The following is a 13,751-nucleotide window of genomic DNA, read 5'->3' on the forward strand; positions in this document are numbered from 1 at the left end:
GGCCCCCGCAAAAAAAAAAAAAAAAAAAAAAAAAAAAAAAAATAGCCACCACCAGGCCACCATGTGCTGTTGCTCGGTCTGCACCCCCAAGCCTCCACCCCCCTAAAGGGAAGCTGGTAGTAACGCAGCAGCGCATGGTGGGGGGACAGCAGCTGTGTGCTGCGGGAAAGTCAGAGCCAGGTCTCAGCTCTTTCTACTCAGTACCAGCAACTTCCTTCTGCTCTCCTGCAGGGACTGGTCATGTCTCAGCCTCCTGATCTGCCCTCTTGTAACTTCCCCATTTCTGTTCATGGCATCACTGCCCTTTCAGTCATCCTTTTCACTTACCACTGATAGATTACGCAGGACTTTGTCAACTAATTAGCTTCAGATGTCTCCTCAGTTTCTCTAAGATGGGCACCAATAGGCCATTCTGACCCCCTACTACCTCCTAGTCTAAGAGTATTTGCATTTTCCTAATTACTGCTGCAGTTGAGCATCTTTTCATATATATATATTGGCCATATGGATGTCCTTCTGTAATATTCCTTCTGTAAACTGCCCATTTATCTCCTTTGTTTTACTTTTGGGGTTTTTGTCTTTGCAGGTGTTTTAAATATTTTGGATATCAGTCTTTTATTTCATTTCTTTCTCTACCTTCCCACTCCTGCTTTTCCATTCATCTTTGGTCCTGTGGGAAGCTAGGGAAGATATGAAGTAGAAATTTGGGGGATGAAGGCAATGCCTCTTACAGGTAAAGAAGTAAATACTTATTTTCTTAGTACTGGGAATGGCATTAATGGTGGAGCAGTGCAGAAGAAAGCGCATGAACTTCGGAGTCAGATGTCTGTTCTCTTCCCTACTCTGCCACTTACTGTGTGACTGGTCTCGTTACATAGCATCTCTGGCCCTTAGCTTGGTGTATAAAACCTGCCTCTGTGTGTGGTGGTGTGTGGTCAAGGTGAGCACACACGATGTTCCTGGCACATACTGATCAGATCTCTTCCTCTCCACTTATCCTGTGTATGCCTCTAGGACATCACAGAATGTTCTTCCAAAAGAAGACTATGTTCTCTTTCTTTTGTTCCACAGGGTTCCCTACTCCCTCACAGTACTGGCTGTTGAAAATTCCTTGCTCTGAATTCTTTCAAGTTCATTTACCCAACAAACATTTACCAAGCACATTTTCAATGCCCAACACTATACTGTGGTCTTAAGATCCACAGATAGGCAGGGTCCATGGGAAATGTCATATCTAATAGGAGTGTTAAACATTATTTTTGGTGTTTGTCCGATTCAGACCATCACATGGGCTTTGTCAAGCCCGGTTTCGCATTGTCTCTGAATGGTCGCACCTGGTGTTGCCAGGGCTTTTGTTCTGTTTCTCTTAGTCTCTACCGACATTTTCATCTTTGTGCCACTCTTTCAAAAATTTTTAGCCTATCTTTTTTCATTTTAAAGTGGTTTGTCAAACAGAATTCTATGCCACAATCATGCATTTATTTGCCTGATCTAAATTGAACCCATGTGTAGCTTTTTATTCAAGATAGAAGAGGTTAAGCTCAAGCATTATATAGATCATAGCAAATATGCCCTTAATATACTCCATTCTGTGTAATAACGGGAGCTTTTCTCTTATTTCAAGATACAAAACAACTTACAAAAGCTACTTGAGAATGGTGACTGACCAGCCAGAAGCTTGGACCAATGCAAAACCTCGCACTTCCCTTGAAGTAGGTGCTCCCCAGGCATTCTGGTGGAGCGCTCCCTGCTGGCCAGAGGAGCGAGCAGATGGGCAGCCCCAGCCGTGCTTGCCCTTGGAGGTCTCCAGCTCAGGAAAGGGGGGAAGGGGAATAATTTTGGTTCCTGTGCAATAAAATTTGGCCTTGACTCTCTGAGGAAGTTTTCAGGGCTGCTGCCTGAAGAAAACAGACCCATCTCTGGAGGTCTCAGGAAGGGCCTAGCGGACTTGGACGATTGTGGTTCAGTGGGTTATAGTGACTGTGTCAGCGGTACTGACATACTTCTCCACTCCATGCCTTTTCAGTCCTACCCACCTGCCTTTTCTCTCCTGTACACCCCTCTTAACCAACCTTCAAACTAAGGGATATATCGTGTGCCAACAAACTCGATAGGATCCTTTAAAGAATTTGCCATGACTCTCCCAAAAGACAAAAAAGAAACAAAAAAGCCCTCATGGATGCTTCAAACAAATAACAGTTTAGTTTTTGTTTTTTTTCCCTTCTGCTGTTATGTTCTGGTTTAAGTCACCTGTATATCTTAACTTCTCAGTTGAGTATTGGCAAGAGTATTGGACAAAGTGGATTAAACGATCTCATTTTATGTTTTGTTCCTCTAATAACTAATAGGACTGATTCTCACCCACCCCAGGTCAAGAATTTGTGAGACATGAGACTAAAGTACTAAATTAACTTACTTTGAAACCAAAACTAATCTTTAAACCAAAAAGTATGATAGTGATTTGATGCAGGATGAAAAACACTGCATTTTTAAGATTGTAGGTGGACTGTGTGTGTTGTGAAACAGGATGTCTGTAATTAATGCTGAAACCCATCTCAGCATGATGACAGCCTGCTTTTCTCTTGCTGACTAAAATATTTAACTAGTGGTTTTGCTAACTTCTATTTACCATATGGGTTGGCTGGTTTTTATTCATAATTATTTAGGTACCCTAATGTCTGTAATATAAAAGATATTCTGTTTGTCTATGATGCATTTTATAATCATTTCTATGAAATGTATTTTGTTTAATCAGATAAGCTAATAAGTGAATTGGTTACATCATTTGTATTTGTTCGCCTACTGGACAAGAATGGTGCCTGGTGCACCCCTAGCTTTTAATAAATACTCATTGGTTAAAATGCCCTGCCAACGCTGTATTTTGTCAGTTTGTAAATTCTTTTAACAGAGACAATATGCTTTTTAACTGCTTCTCACCTCCTCTCTACTAATTCCAGCTCACCCATACTTCTTTCCTCCCAAGTATTCACTTCCGAAAAACTGATTTAAGTTCTTGGGTTGCAATGATATAGGGGAAAGAAAAATTAACTGTGAAATCAGAAAACCAATGCTTGATTCCTGGGTCCTCATTTTATGAGTTATGTGACCGTAAGCAAAATATTTGGTCATTTCCCCCCATTTTATTGATGAGGATAAAAGTACCAGGGGAAAAGTGTCATTGTGAGAATTAAATGTTACAAAGTTTCTAAAGCACATCTCCATGTGAGGCAAATTGTATACTCTCCTCTTAATAGGAACCATATTCATTATTTCTTAAAATGTTTGTTTGCATGTCTGACAGTCTGGTTTTATAAAAGTTCTATGTCAATGCTCTATAGTTAAAACCCATTAGAGATTCAAGAGTGGGTCAGCTACCTCTGGAGAGAAATTCTACAACCATGTGAAGAGCCTTTAAATAGTTCAAATTTCACTGAATTAGTAATCTTCTATCCAGGAATTTATACCACAGCAATAAGCAGAGATCTAGTCAAGGATTTATATACAAGAATATTCTTTGAAGCCTTAACAGCAAAATATTAGGGACTATTCAATAGCAGAGCACTTAAATTATGACACTATTTAGAATGGTATTGTAAAAAAATGGCATAGAAAATAGCATTAAAAAGGTAATATATGATCCAGCAATCCCACTCCTGGGCATATATCCAGACAAAACTATAATCCAAAAAGATACATGCACTCCAATGTTCACAGCAGCACTATTCACAATAGCCAAGACATGGAAACAACCTAAATGTCCATCGACAGATGAATGGATAGAGAAGACGTGGTACATACATACAATGGAATACTACTCAGCCTTAAAAAAAAAGAATGAAATAATGCCATTTGTAGCAACATGGATGCAACTAGAGATTATCATACTAAGTGAAGTAAGTCATAAAGAGAAAGACAAATACCATATGCTATCACTTATATGTGGAATCTAAATTATGACACAAATGAACCTATCTATGAAACAGAAACAGACTCAGGCATAGAGAACAGACTTGTGGTTGCCATGGGGGAGGGGGTTGCGGGAGGGATGGAGTGGGAGGGTAGGGTTAGTAGATAAAAGCTATTATATACAGAATGGGTGGACAAGGCCCTACTGTATAGCACAGAGAACTATATTCAGTATCCTATGATAAGCCATAATGGAAAAGAACATAAAAGAATTATATATATGTATAACAATCTCTTTGCTGTACAGCAGAAATTAACACAACATTGTAAATCAACTATACTCCAATTACAAAGAAAACTGTTAACTTGGTGTTGTAACTGAACAGGGCCCTATGGAGCCTTCCCATAAAAGAACCCCCATGTCCTCTGCCTGCCTCCTGTCTGTAGAAAAACCTTAGCCTCCTAGGCCTTCCCTGAGTTCCAAAGAGTAACTTTAATCAGAGAAGTGAGAAAATGCAGAAATAAGGGAAAACAGTCAAGCAAGACAATAATAGTTCAGCTATTAAACAAAGTCAAGGACGTTTAGTTCCTCCTCAAGGGCTATAGATAATATCCTGAGTCACGTCCTTTGAGTTGTTTTGCAGATACTGAAACCCCCACCAGGTGGGAGAAGTTAACTGTGTGCTGCCCACAAGCACGTAGACCCCAGACTTGTTGGAACAGAAGGTTGATGATAGTGACTCCCAATTAACCTCACCACCAGCCAGTCAGAAGAATGTCCAGGAGCTGATCACACACCCCATGAGCCCCCTCCCTCACCCTGTCTTTAAAAACCTTTCCCTGAAAGCCTTCAAGGAGTTTGGGCCTTTTAAGCACTAGCTGCCTGGACTCCTTGCTTGGCCTGCAATAAACGCTGCACTTTCCTTCACCACGATCCAGTGTGGTGTGTCAGTAGATTGGCTTTACTGCACGTGGGCAAGCAGACCCAAGTTTGGTTTGGTAACAGTGACAGTAAAGGGAATCAGAACACAAAGATAGCAGGGAAGTAGCCAACTCGGGTTTGAAGGGAACAAGAGCCAGGTGGCTGAAACTACCCAAGCTTAAAAGCTGGGGAGGGGCTGGGTGGAGCTGAAACTCTGCCCTCTGCAGAAGGGGCACGTCAGGTGGCGCTAATGTCTCAGAGGGGGCGTAATGAGCCTGGTTCTGCAAATGCTGGGTAAACTGCAAACTGGATCCAGCTGCTGCTCCAGAAAGAAACTGCCAGTGCCAAGCCGAAGAAGTGAGGATAAGGCGACACTCACTGTAACAGGAAGTTTAGCAGCTCTGAGGGAGTAAACAGAAAGGAGCAATCCCTTCTTCCCGTTCAGTGCAGTCTCTCTCCAGGGCCCCTTGTTAGCGGAATCTAACAGCGAACAGCTGGCAAAGCATCAATACGGTTTGAAGTGTTGCAACCTTAGCATCACAAGGGAGGGCTTCAAGCTAAGAGGGAATCCCTTAATACTGGCTACTAGACACCCCGTGGGCTACGCAGCATCCATACACACCCTTTCTTGTCTTTTTTTTTTTTTTTTTGTCGGTTCGCGGTCTTTTCACTGTTGTGGCCTCTTCCGTTGCGGAGCACAGGCTCCGGACGCACAGGCTCAGCGGCCACGGCTCACGGGCCCAGCCGCTCTGCGGCATGTGGGATCTTCGCGGACCGGGGCACGAACCCGCGTCCCCTGCATCGGCAGGCGGACTCTCAACCACTGCGCCACCAGGGAAGCCCCATACACACCCTTTCTATACACATTTGAACTCTCACGCAACAAGAAACACAACTGTTTCTAACGAGACACCACTCTACTTCATACAAAAGAAGACAGTCTCATCCTTACCTGAAAATGATGAGATGCAAAGTCCCAACATTGGTTGTATCCATCTCTGCGATTCAGCAACTTCCACAAGCTGCTTGGAGACCCTGCTTACAACCTCCACCCCACCTCTTCCGCTTCCTCCACGAGTTCCCTGCTTCCCCCGGGTCCCGCCCCTCCCCGCGCACAGGTGTTTGGCGGTTCAAAGCTTCGGTGATCAAGAAGCCTCGAAAGGGGGCTGAGGATTTGGTTCGCTTCACGGTGCACATCTCCGCGCTCGACAGCCCCCAACTCAAGGAGTTCTTCGGGGGTGGGGAGGTGACACGGTCCTCCGAAGTGTCCAGGGACCTGCACATCCTGCCAGCCTCTCTGATCCCCATACCGCCCCCTCGATGAGCCCCGGCCCTGGGGCCCTGATGCGTCCTGGTTGCACCAGCGGCTCCCCCGCAGAAAGGAGGGGCGTGGAGAGGAGGGGCCTCGACGTGTTGGAGGTGCCAACGGACCATCCCCCACGCTACGCCCTCACCATCCAGACCTGCCATCTTTAACTGTGGGAGCACCAAGGAGGCGTCCCGTGCCCCTGCCGAGCCCCGCACACCAAGGCTGAACTTGCCCTCTTGGACCCCTTTTCCGTGCAAGAAGGCTCAGGCCTCAGTCCTACCTGCATAAGTGAGTTGGCATTGATGCAGAGTCCTAAAGGCTGGACCAGGGACCTTGGGAAACAGGAAAGCAGGGAGAGGAAAAGGAAGGAGGGCCCACCACCACCTTTCTGAGCCAAGCTACAGAGCTCATCACCCAGGGCTGCGGGAGGAGAAGGCAAGCACCTACCCTGCAGCTCTGCAGGGTTACCGGGATGGGGTGCACATCCTGCTTCAGGGAGATCCCAGTGACCCATCCCCTGCCCTCAGGGAGGGTGTGAGGAAGGCAGCCAAGCAGCTGAAGCGTCAGAGGCAATCCTGCACCTGTACCTGTCCTAATCCCTGCCTGAAGAAGGAGTGGCCCCTTCCCCAGGACTCCAGCACTGGCAGCCGCCTCCTCCTCCTCTCCCTGGTGCCTGGCCCTGTCTCCTGGTCTTATAATCTAGGGGCCATTTCTAGATGTAATTGGACCAAGAATGGGAAAAATAATGAATTCAAAGTTCCCCAAAGAGTTTTAATTAAAAATAAAGTAATGATTAAAATAAATTAATAAAATTATTTTAAGTTATTCCTCAAATTTGGTCACAGTGCCATCTGAATATTCTATCCTCTAGTGACTAAACTGTAAAGTTAGCCCCCAACAAAACTTGAGTAGAATATTAAAGGGAAGGAGGGACTTCCCTGGTGGCACAGTGGTTAAGAATCCACCTGCCAATGCAGGGGACACGGGTTCGAGCTCTGGTCCGGGAAGGTCCCACATTCCGCAGAGCAACTAAGCCCGTGTGCCACAACTACTGAGCCTGTGATCTAGAGTCCACGAGCCATAACTAATGAGCACGCGTGCCACAACTACTGAATCCTGTGTGCCTAGAGACTGTGCTCCGCAACAAGAGAAGCCACCGCAGTGAGAAGCCTGCGCACCTCAATGAAGAGTAGCCCCCACTCGCCACAACTAGAGAAAGCCCGCGCGCAGCAATGAAGACCCAACGCAGACATAAATAAATAAATACATTTTAAAAAAATAATAAAAAAGGGAAGGAAAAGAGAAAATTGTTACTATAAACAAATTTATAATACATATCACACAAGTGCATACACATATATACACACACAAAGAAAGGAAGAAAATATGCATAGCTGCTCTAGTCTTCATTTCTGTAACTAATCGCAAAGATATATTTATAATCTTCTTCCATCTTCCACTACCCATTTCATCTTTTCTTTGCCCTCAGAAAGAACCTCAGCTGGTCACAATTCTTTACCTGGTGAGGTGACCCAAATCTTTATTCCTGAAGGGTCTGAATTCCCAGAGTCTTTCTCTCTCTCTCTTCTTCCTCCCCACTCCCCTTTGTTGTTATTTGTAGTGGTGGTGGTTGCATGTTGGTTCAATGGCTTTAATAAACCAAAAGAGATATTTGGCAGTCTTAGCTTCCAATTCAACTGAAACATTTGTCCATTAGGAGCCAACACCTCCAAACCAGCAGAGCTCAAAATGGCAGGGACGGGAAGCAAGACTCCCATAAGTAGATTATTAGCCATAATAGTGTAAGGAGCTACTCTTAACTCCAACCTCAACTCTTGGACCCATGCCTATAGGAGAGGCATACATATGTTGGTTTCTTCATCCTGTAAAATAAAACCCCATGCTTTCAGGGTGTCTCTCCTAACTGGTAGCCTAACAGGGCCTTCATGAGGCCATGTCACTGTCTTATTAAGCCAGCAGCTGCTAAGCAATGGAGTATGCGGTAAAAACCAGTGGATTCTGTGGGCACTAGCCCTCTACTGAAATTCTTGTGCTGTGAAATGAGCTTCTTGATCAGAAGCAATGTGGTATGTAGTGAAGTCACCATGATGGTGAGTAAGGCAGAAACATCATGGGCAAGGAAGGCAGATCAATATCTAGGAACCATATCTATTCCAAAGAGAAATCTTTCCCCTCCATGCTGGAAGAGGTCCCAAGCAACAGTCTTGCCACCAAGTGGATGGCCACAGAGGAATGACACTCTATGGAAGGCTGTTGGCAGGTTAGGCACTCAGCTGGGGCATCCTTGGTGAGGGGAAGTTTGTGAGGTTGAACCCAGAACAAAACTTCATGATAATATTTATTCTCTATTTAAAGATTAAAATCTGAATGGGCTCTTTTAGATTGAACAAGGACTCTAGTTCTTAGAGTTGCCCTTTGAAAAAATAGAGATACTCACAGTTTCCGGTCTGCCTCCCCATCAGCACTGGACTTGTTAAAACGCTGTTTATTAAGTGGATGCCCAGTTAGGAAGTCAGTCCAAGCCAGTCAGCTGTGAGGGGGGTGTGAAGAAATTTCCTAGATTGCTTGGCATTGAATGGTTCTGCTGACCACTTTAGGGGAGAACAGTGGTGAGTGAGCAATGTGCATCCTTCCACTGCACATTCCTTCCTTTTTAAGGCTGTGGCAATTTCCATTCAAGGGTTAAAGCCGCCCATGGGGAAATTAAGCCATTTCTTGCTAAACGAAGAAATAAGAACAGCAGTCACATGATGATGCTGGGGCTCTGACACGGTTGATCTCTGTAACATTGCGTGAAGGATGTGATATGCTGTCAGCTTTACAGATAAGCATTTGTGACCCAATTTGTTTGCTCCAGTGGTAGTTTACTGACAGAAGAAAAAGGAAGGCAGAGTACTGATTGCACAATCAAATCCAAGTGGCTGCTGAACAGCATAAAATGCTGTGTAAATCCAGAAGCCACCCTGCAGTAAAGAAAACTAAATAACAAGGAGGAAGAGGGATTCACTAGAAATGAAATACTGGGTGATTTCTACTTACATCTCCCCATAAATTTTTTTAAACTTTGGTAACTAAAATAGGTATGGGCTCTATCTTGTTAGTACTACTTAAGGTATATATTTAATTATCTTAAACGCTCTTTAATTTTATGGTTTTGATTTTAGGTTGCAAACATTTAAAATCTGCAGCAGTAAGTTCTGAGTTTTGCCAGTTCTTTCACTGTCATGTAATCGTATAATCACGCCAATTGTATGACTGGTAATCATATGAAGCAACTGTAAACCTTTCAGAGCAATTGATTCATCTCTACATTTGAGAGGCAGAGTATTAAACTGGGTGGTAATCCAACTATGTCAGGTTGTAGTCTCCAGAAGAAGAATCTCTGTATCAAATTGTACACTCCAGAAGAAGAATTTATCCAGGGAAGGAAAGAACACGACTGGCTCCGATCAGAACTAGATCTTCCATTTCTGCATGGAGCCTAAATGAAGGTTAAAAGTTTGCTAGCTTCAGATGAAATGGCAGAGTAGGAAGACCCTGAGCTCACCTCCTCCCATGAGTGCACCAAAATTACAACTATTTACAGAGCAACTATTGATGAAAACAACCTGAAGACTAGCAGAAAAGATTTTCCACAACCAAAGATATAAAGAAGGAACCACAATGATATTGGTAGGAGGGGTGGAGATGCAGTATAGTCAAGGTCCACATCCCTAGATAGGCAATCCACAAACAGAAGGACAATCACAATTGCAGAGGTTTTCCCAAAAGAGTGAGGGTTTTGAGCTCCCGCATTGGGCTCTCCAACCCAGGGTCCTGCGCCAGGAAGACAAGTCCCCAGAACCACTGGCTCTGAAGGCCAGATGGGCTTACTTTTGGGAGAGCCAGAGGGCTATAGGAAACAAATTCCACTTTTACAGGGCTCATGAAAAATCTCACATGCTCAGAGACCCAACACAGAGGCAGTAATCTGAAAGGACCCTGATCAGACCTACTTGCTCATCTTGGAGAGCTTCCTAGAGCAGCAGGAGGCAAATGGGACTCCCCTTAGGGACATAAATACTGACAGAAGCCATTTTGACAAGCCTGTTCTATGACAAGGACACTGGTCCTGGAAAGTGCCATTTTGGAGTCCTCTCCAGCCTATTAGCATCAGGGCTTATCTGCCCACCAGCTGGTCAGCACCTGTCCTGGAAACCCACTTGCCCCTGGACCCAGCCCTGTCCACCAATAGGCCAGCACCAACCCCAGGGCTCCCTGAGATATGCAGCCAGCAATGCCATGACCCTGCCCCACCAGCAGGCCAGCAGCTTTTGTATGAGGCAGGGCCTGGCAGCCAACCAGACCAGGCGCCAGCCCTGCCTACCAGGGCACTAACAGTAGTCAGCCACACCATAACAGATGGGCCCATGCAGCCAACATAGGGGGCAACCCTAGAGCATATTAATCTGGTGACCTGAAGGGAGTGTGTTGCTGGGCCCCATAGGATGTCTCCTACATAAGGACACTGGTCTAGGATCAGGAAATGTAACTGATCCACCTAACACATAGAAATAAAGACAGAGAAATAGGCAAAATGTGGCGACAGGGGCTTCCCTGGTGGCGCGGTGGTTAAGAATCCGCCTGCCAATGCAGGGGACATGGGTTTAGAGCCCTGGTCTGGGAACTAGACCCCACATGCCATGGAGCAACTAAGCCCGTGTGCCACAACTACTGAGCCTGCACTCTAGAGCCCACAAGCCACAACTACTGAAGCCCACATGCCTTAAAGCCTGTGCTCCGCAACAAGAGAAGCCACCGCAATGAGAAATCCATGCACCGCAACAAAGAGTAGCCCCCACTCACCACAACTAGAGAAAGCCCATGCACAGCAACAATTACCCAAGGCAGCCATAAATAAATAAATGAATGAATGAATGAATGAATGGTGATAGAGGACTGTGTTCCAAAACAAGGAACAAGAAAAAGCCCCAGAAAAAGAACTAAGCAAAGTAATCTACCCAATAAAAAGATCAAGGTAATGATCATAAAAATGTTCAACAAACTCAGGAAAAGAATGAATGAATACAGTGAGAAGTTTAACAAAGAGTTTGAAACTAAAAAGAAAAACTAAACAGAGCTTAAGAATACAGTAACTAAAATTAAAAATATACCAGAAAGAAAAACAGATTCAGTAGATTGGATGATTCAGAGGAACAGATCAGTGAACTGGAAGACAGAGTAGTGGAATCACTCATGGTGAACAAAGAAAAAATAATTTTTAAAAATGAGGATAGGGCTTCCCTGGTGGCACAGTGGTTAAGAATCCGCCTGCCAATGCAGGGGACATGTGTTCAGCCCTGGTCTGGGAAGATCCCACATGCCGTGGAGCAACTAAGTCCATGCGCCACAACTACAGAGCCTGTGCTCTAGAGCCCGCAAGCCACAACTACTGAAGCCTGCGTGCCTAGACCCCATGCTCTGCAACTAGAGAAGCCACCACAATGAGAAGCCCGCACACAGCAACAAAGAGTAGCCCCCTCTCACCACAACTAGAGAAAAGCCTGCGCATAGCAATGAAGACCCAATGCAGGCAGAAATAAATAAATTAATTTTTTTTTTTAAATGAGGATAGTTGAAGAGACCTCTGGGACAACATCAAGTGTACTGATATTTGCATTATAGGGATCCCAAAAGGAAAAAAGAGAGAGAAAGGGGCAGAAAAGTTATTTAAACAAATAACAGGTGAAAATTTCCCTAACCTGGAAAAGGAAACAGAAGTCCAGATCCAGGAAGCACAGACAGTCCCAAATAAGCTGAACTCAAAGATATCCACACCAAGATACATTGCAATTAAAATGGCAAAAATTAAAGGTAAAGAATCTTAAAGGCAGCATGGGAAAAGCAACTAGTTACATATAAAGGAACTCCCATAAGACTACCAGGTGACTTTTCAGCAGAAACTTAGCAGGCCAGAAGGGAGTAGCACAATACATTTAAAGTGATGAGAAGAAAAAACGTAAAACCAAGAATGCTCTACCTGACAATCTACTCAGATTTTAAGGAGTGACAGAATTTTATAGACAAGCAAAAGCTAAAAGAGTTCAGCACCACTAAATCAGCTTTACAAAAAATGTTAAAGGGAGTTCTCTAAGTGGAAGAGAAAAGACCACAACTAGAAATATGAAAGTTATGAAAAGAAAAATCTAATTGATAAAGGCAAACATGCAGTAAAGGTAGTAGGTCAACCACTTATAAAGCTGCTAGGAAGGTTAAAAGACAAAAGTAGTAAAATCACCTCTATCCACAATAAGTAGTTAAGAGATATGCAGAACAAAAGGATGTAAAGAATGATGTCAAAAATATTAAGCATGGGAGACGGATAAAATTGCATTGTTGTTAAAATGTGTTTGAACTTAAGAGATCATCAACTCTTTCCATTTCATTACTTGTGATTGGTCTGTTCATATTTTCTGTTTCTTCCTGGTTCAGTCTTGGAAGGTTATACCTTTCTAAGAATTTGTCCATTTCTTCCAGGTTGTCCATTTTATTGGCATAGAGTTGCTTGTAGTAGTCTGTTAGGATGCTTTGTATTTCTGCGGTGTCTGTTGTAACTTCTCCTTTTTCATTTCTAATTTTACTGATTTGAGTCCTCTCCCTCTTTTTCATGATGAGTCTGGCTAAAGGTTTATTAATTTTGTTTATCTTCTCAAAGAACCAGCTTTTAGTTTTATTGATCTTTGCTATTGCTTTCTTTGTTTCTATTTCATTTATTTCTGCTCTGATCTTTATGATTTCTTTCCTTCTTCTAACTTTGGGTTTTGTTTTTGCTTCTTTCTCTAGTTCCTTTAGGTGTAAGTTTAGATTGCTTATTTGAGATGTTTCTTGTTTCTTGAGGTAGGATTGTACTGCTATAAACTTCCCACCTGGAACAGCTTTTGCTGCATCCCATAGGTTTTGGATCATCATGTTTTCATTGTCATTTGTCTCTAGGTATTTTTCATTTTATAAATTTATTTATTTATTTATGGTTGCATTGGGTCTTCATTGCTATGTGCTGGCTTTCTCTAGTTGTGGCGAGCAGGGGCTACTGTTCATTGCGGTGCATGGACATCTCACTGCAGTGGCTTCTCTTGTTGCGGAGCACGGGCTCTAGGCATGTGGGCTTCAGTAGTTGTGGCTTGCAGGCTCTAGAGCACAGGCTCAGTAGCTGTGGTGCACGGACTTAGTTGCTCCGCGGCATGTGGGACCTTCCCAGACCAGGGCTTGAACCCATGTTCCCTGCATTGGAAGGCAGATTCTTAACCACTGAGCCACCAGGGAAGTCCCTCTAGGTATTTTTTTATTTCCTCTTTGATTTCTTCAGTGATCTCTTGGTTATTTAGTAACCTATTGTTTAGTCTCCATATGTTTGTGTTTTTTATGTATTTTTCCCTGTAATTTATTTCTAATCTCACAGAACTGTGGTCAGAAAAGATTAAAAAAATTCCACTGAACAAAAGTCCAGGACCAGATGGCTTCACAGGTGAATTCGATCAAACATTTAGAGAAGAGCTAACACTAATCCTTATCAAACTCTTCCAAAAAATTGAAGAGGAAGGAACACTCCCAAAC

The 13,751-nt window shown here is 43.7% G+C and overlaps 1 protein-coding gene and 1 pseudogene across 3 annotated transcripts in view; both read left to right on the forward strand.

Moving 5' to 3' along the window:
* The window catches only part of GRAMD2B (GRAM domain containing 2B), a 108,138-nt gene extending 105,994 nt beyond the window's left edge, over positions 1–2,144 (forward strand). For 2 of the 3 annotated variants that reach the window (XM_007463723.1, XM_007463725.1), the window contains exon 14: positions 1,625–1,948. In XM_007463723.1, coding sequence (XP_007463785.1) covers positions 1,625–1,666 — 42 coding nt within the window. In that variant the 3' untranslated portion in view covers positions 1,667–1,948. Of the gene's footprint in view, positions 1–1,624 lie in introns of all 3 variants that reach the window. The other variant, XM_007463724.1, reaches the window with a different exon arrangement.
* A 2,953-nt stretch (positions 2,145–5,097) lies between these two features.
* LOC103089717 (sorting nexin-15 pseudogene) lies at positions 5,098–6,733 on the forward strand (annotated as a pseudogene).
* Positions 6,734–13,751: the final 7,018 nt, after the last annotated feature.

The sequence above is a fragment of the Lipotes vexillifer genome, unplaced genomic scaffold, assembly GCF_000442215.2.
Source record: "Lipotes vexillifer unplaced genomic scaffold, Lipotes_vexillifer_v1.1 scaffold1616, whole genome shotgun sequence".
Classification (NCBI taxonomy): Eukaryota; Metazoa; Chordata; class Mammalia; order Artiodactyla; family Lipotidae; genus Lipotes; species Lipotes vexillifer.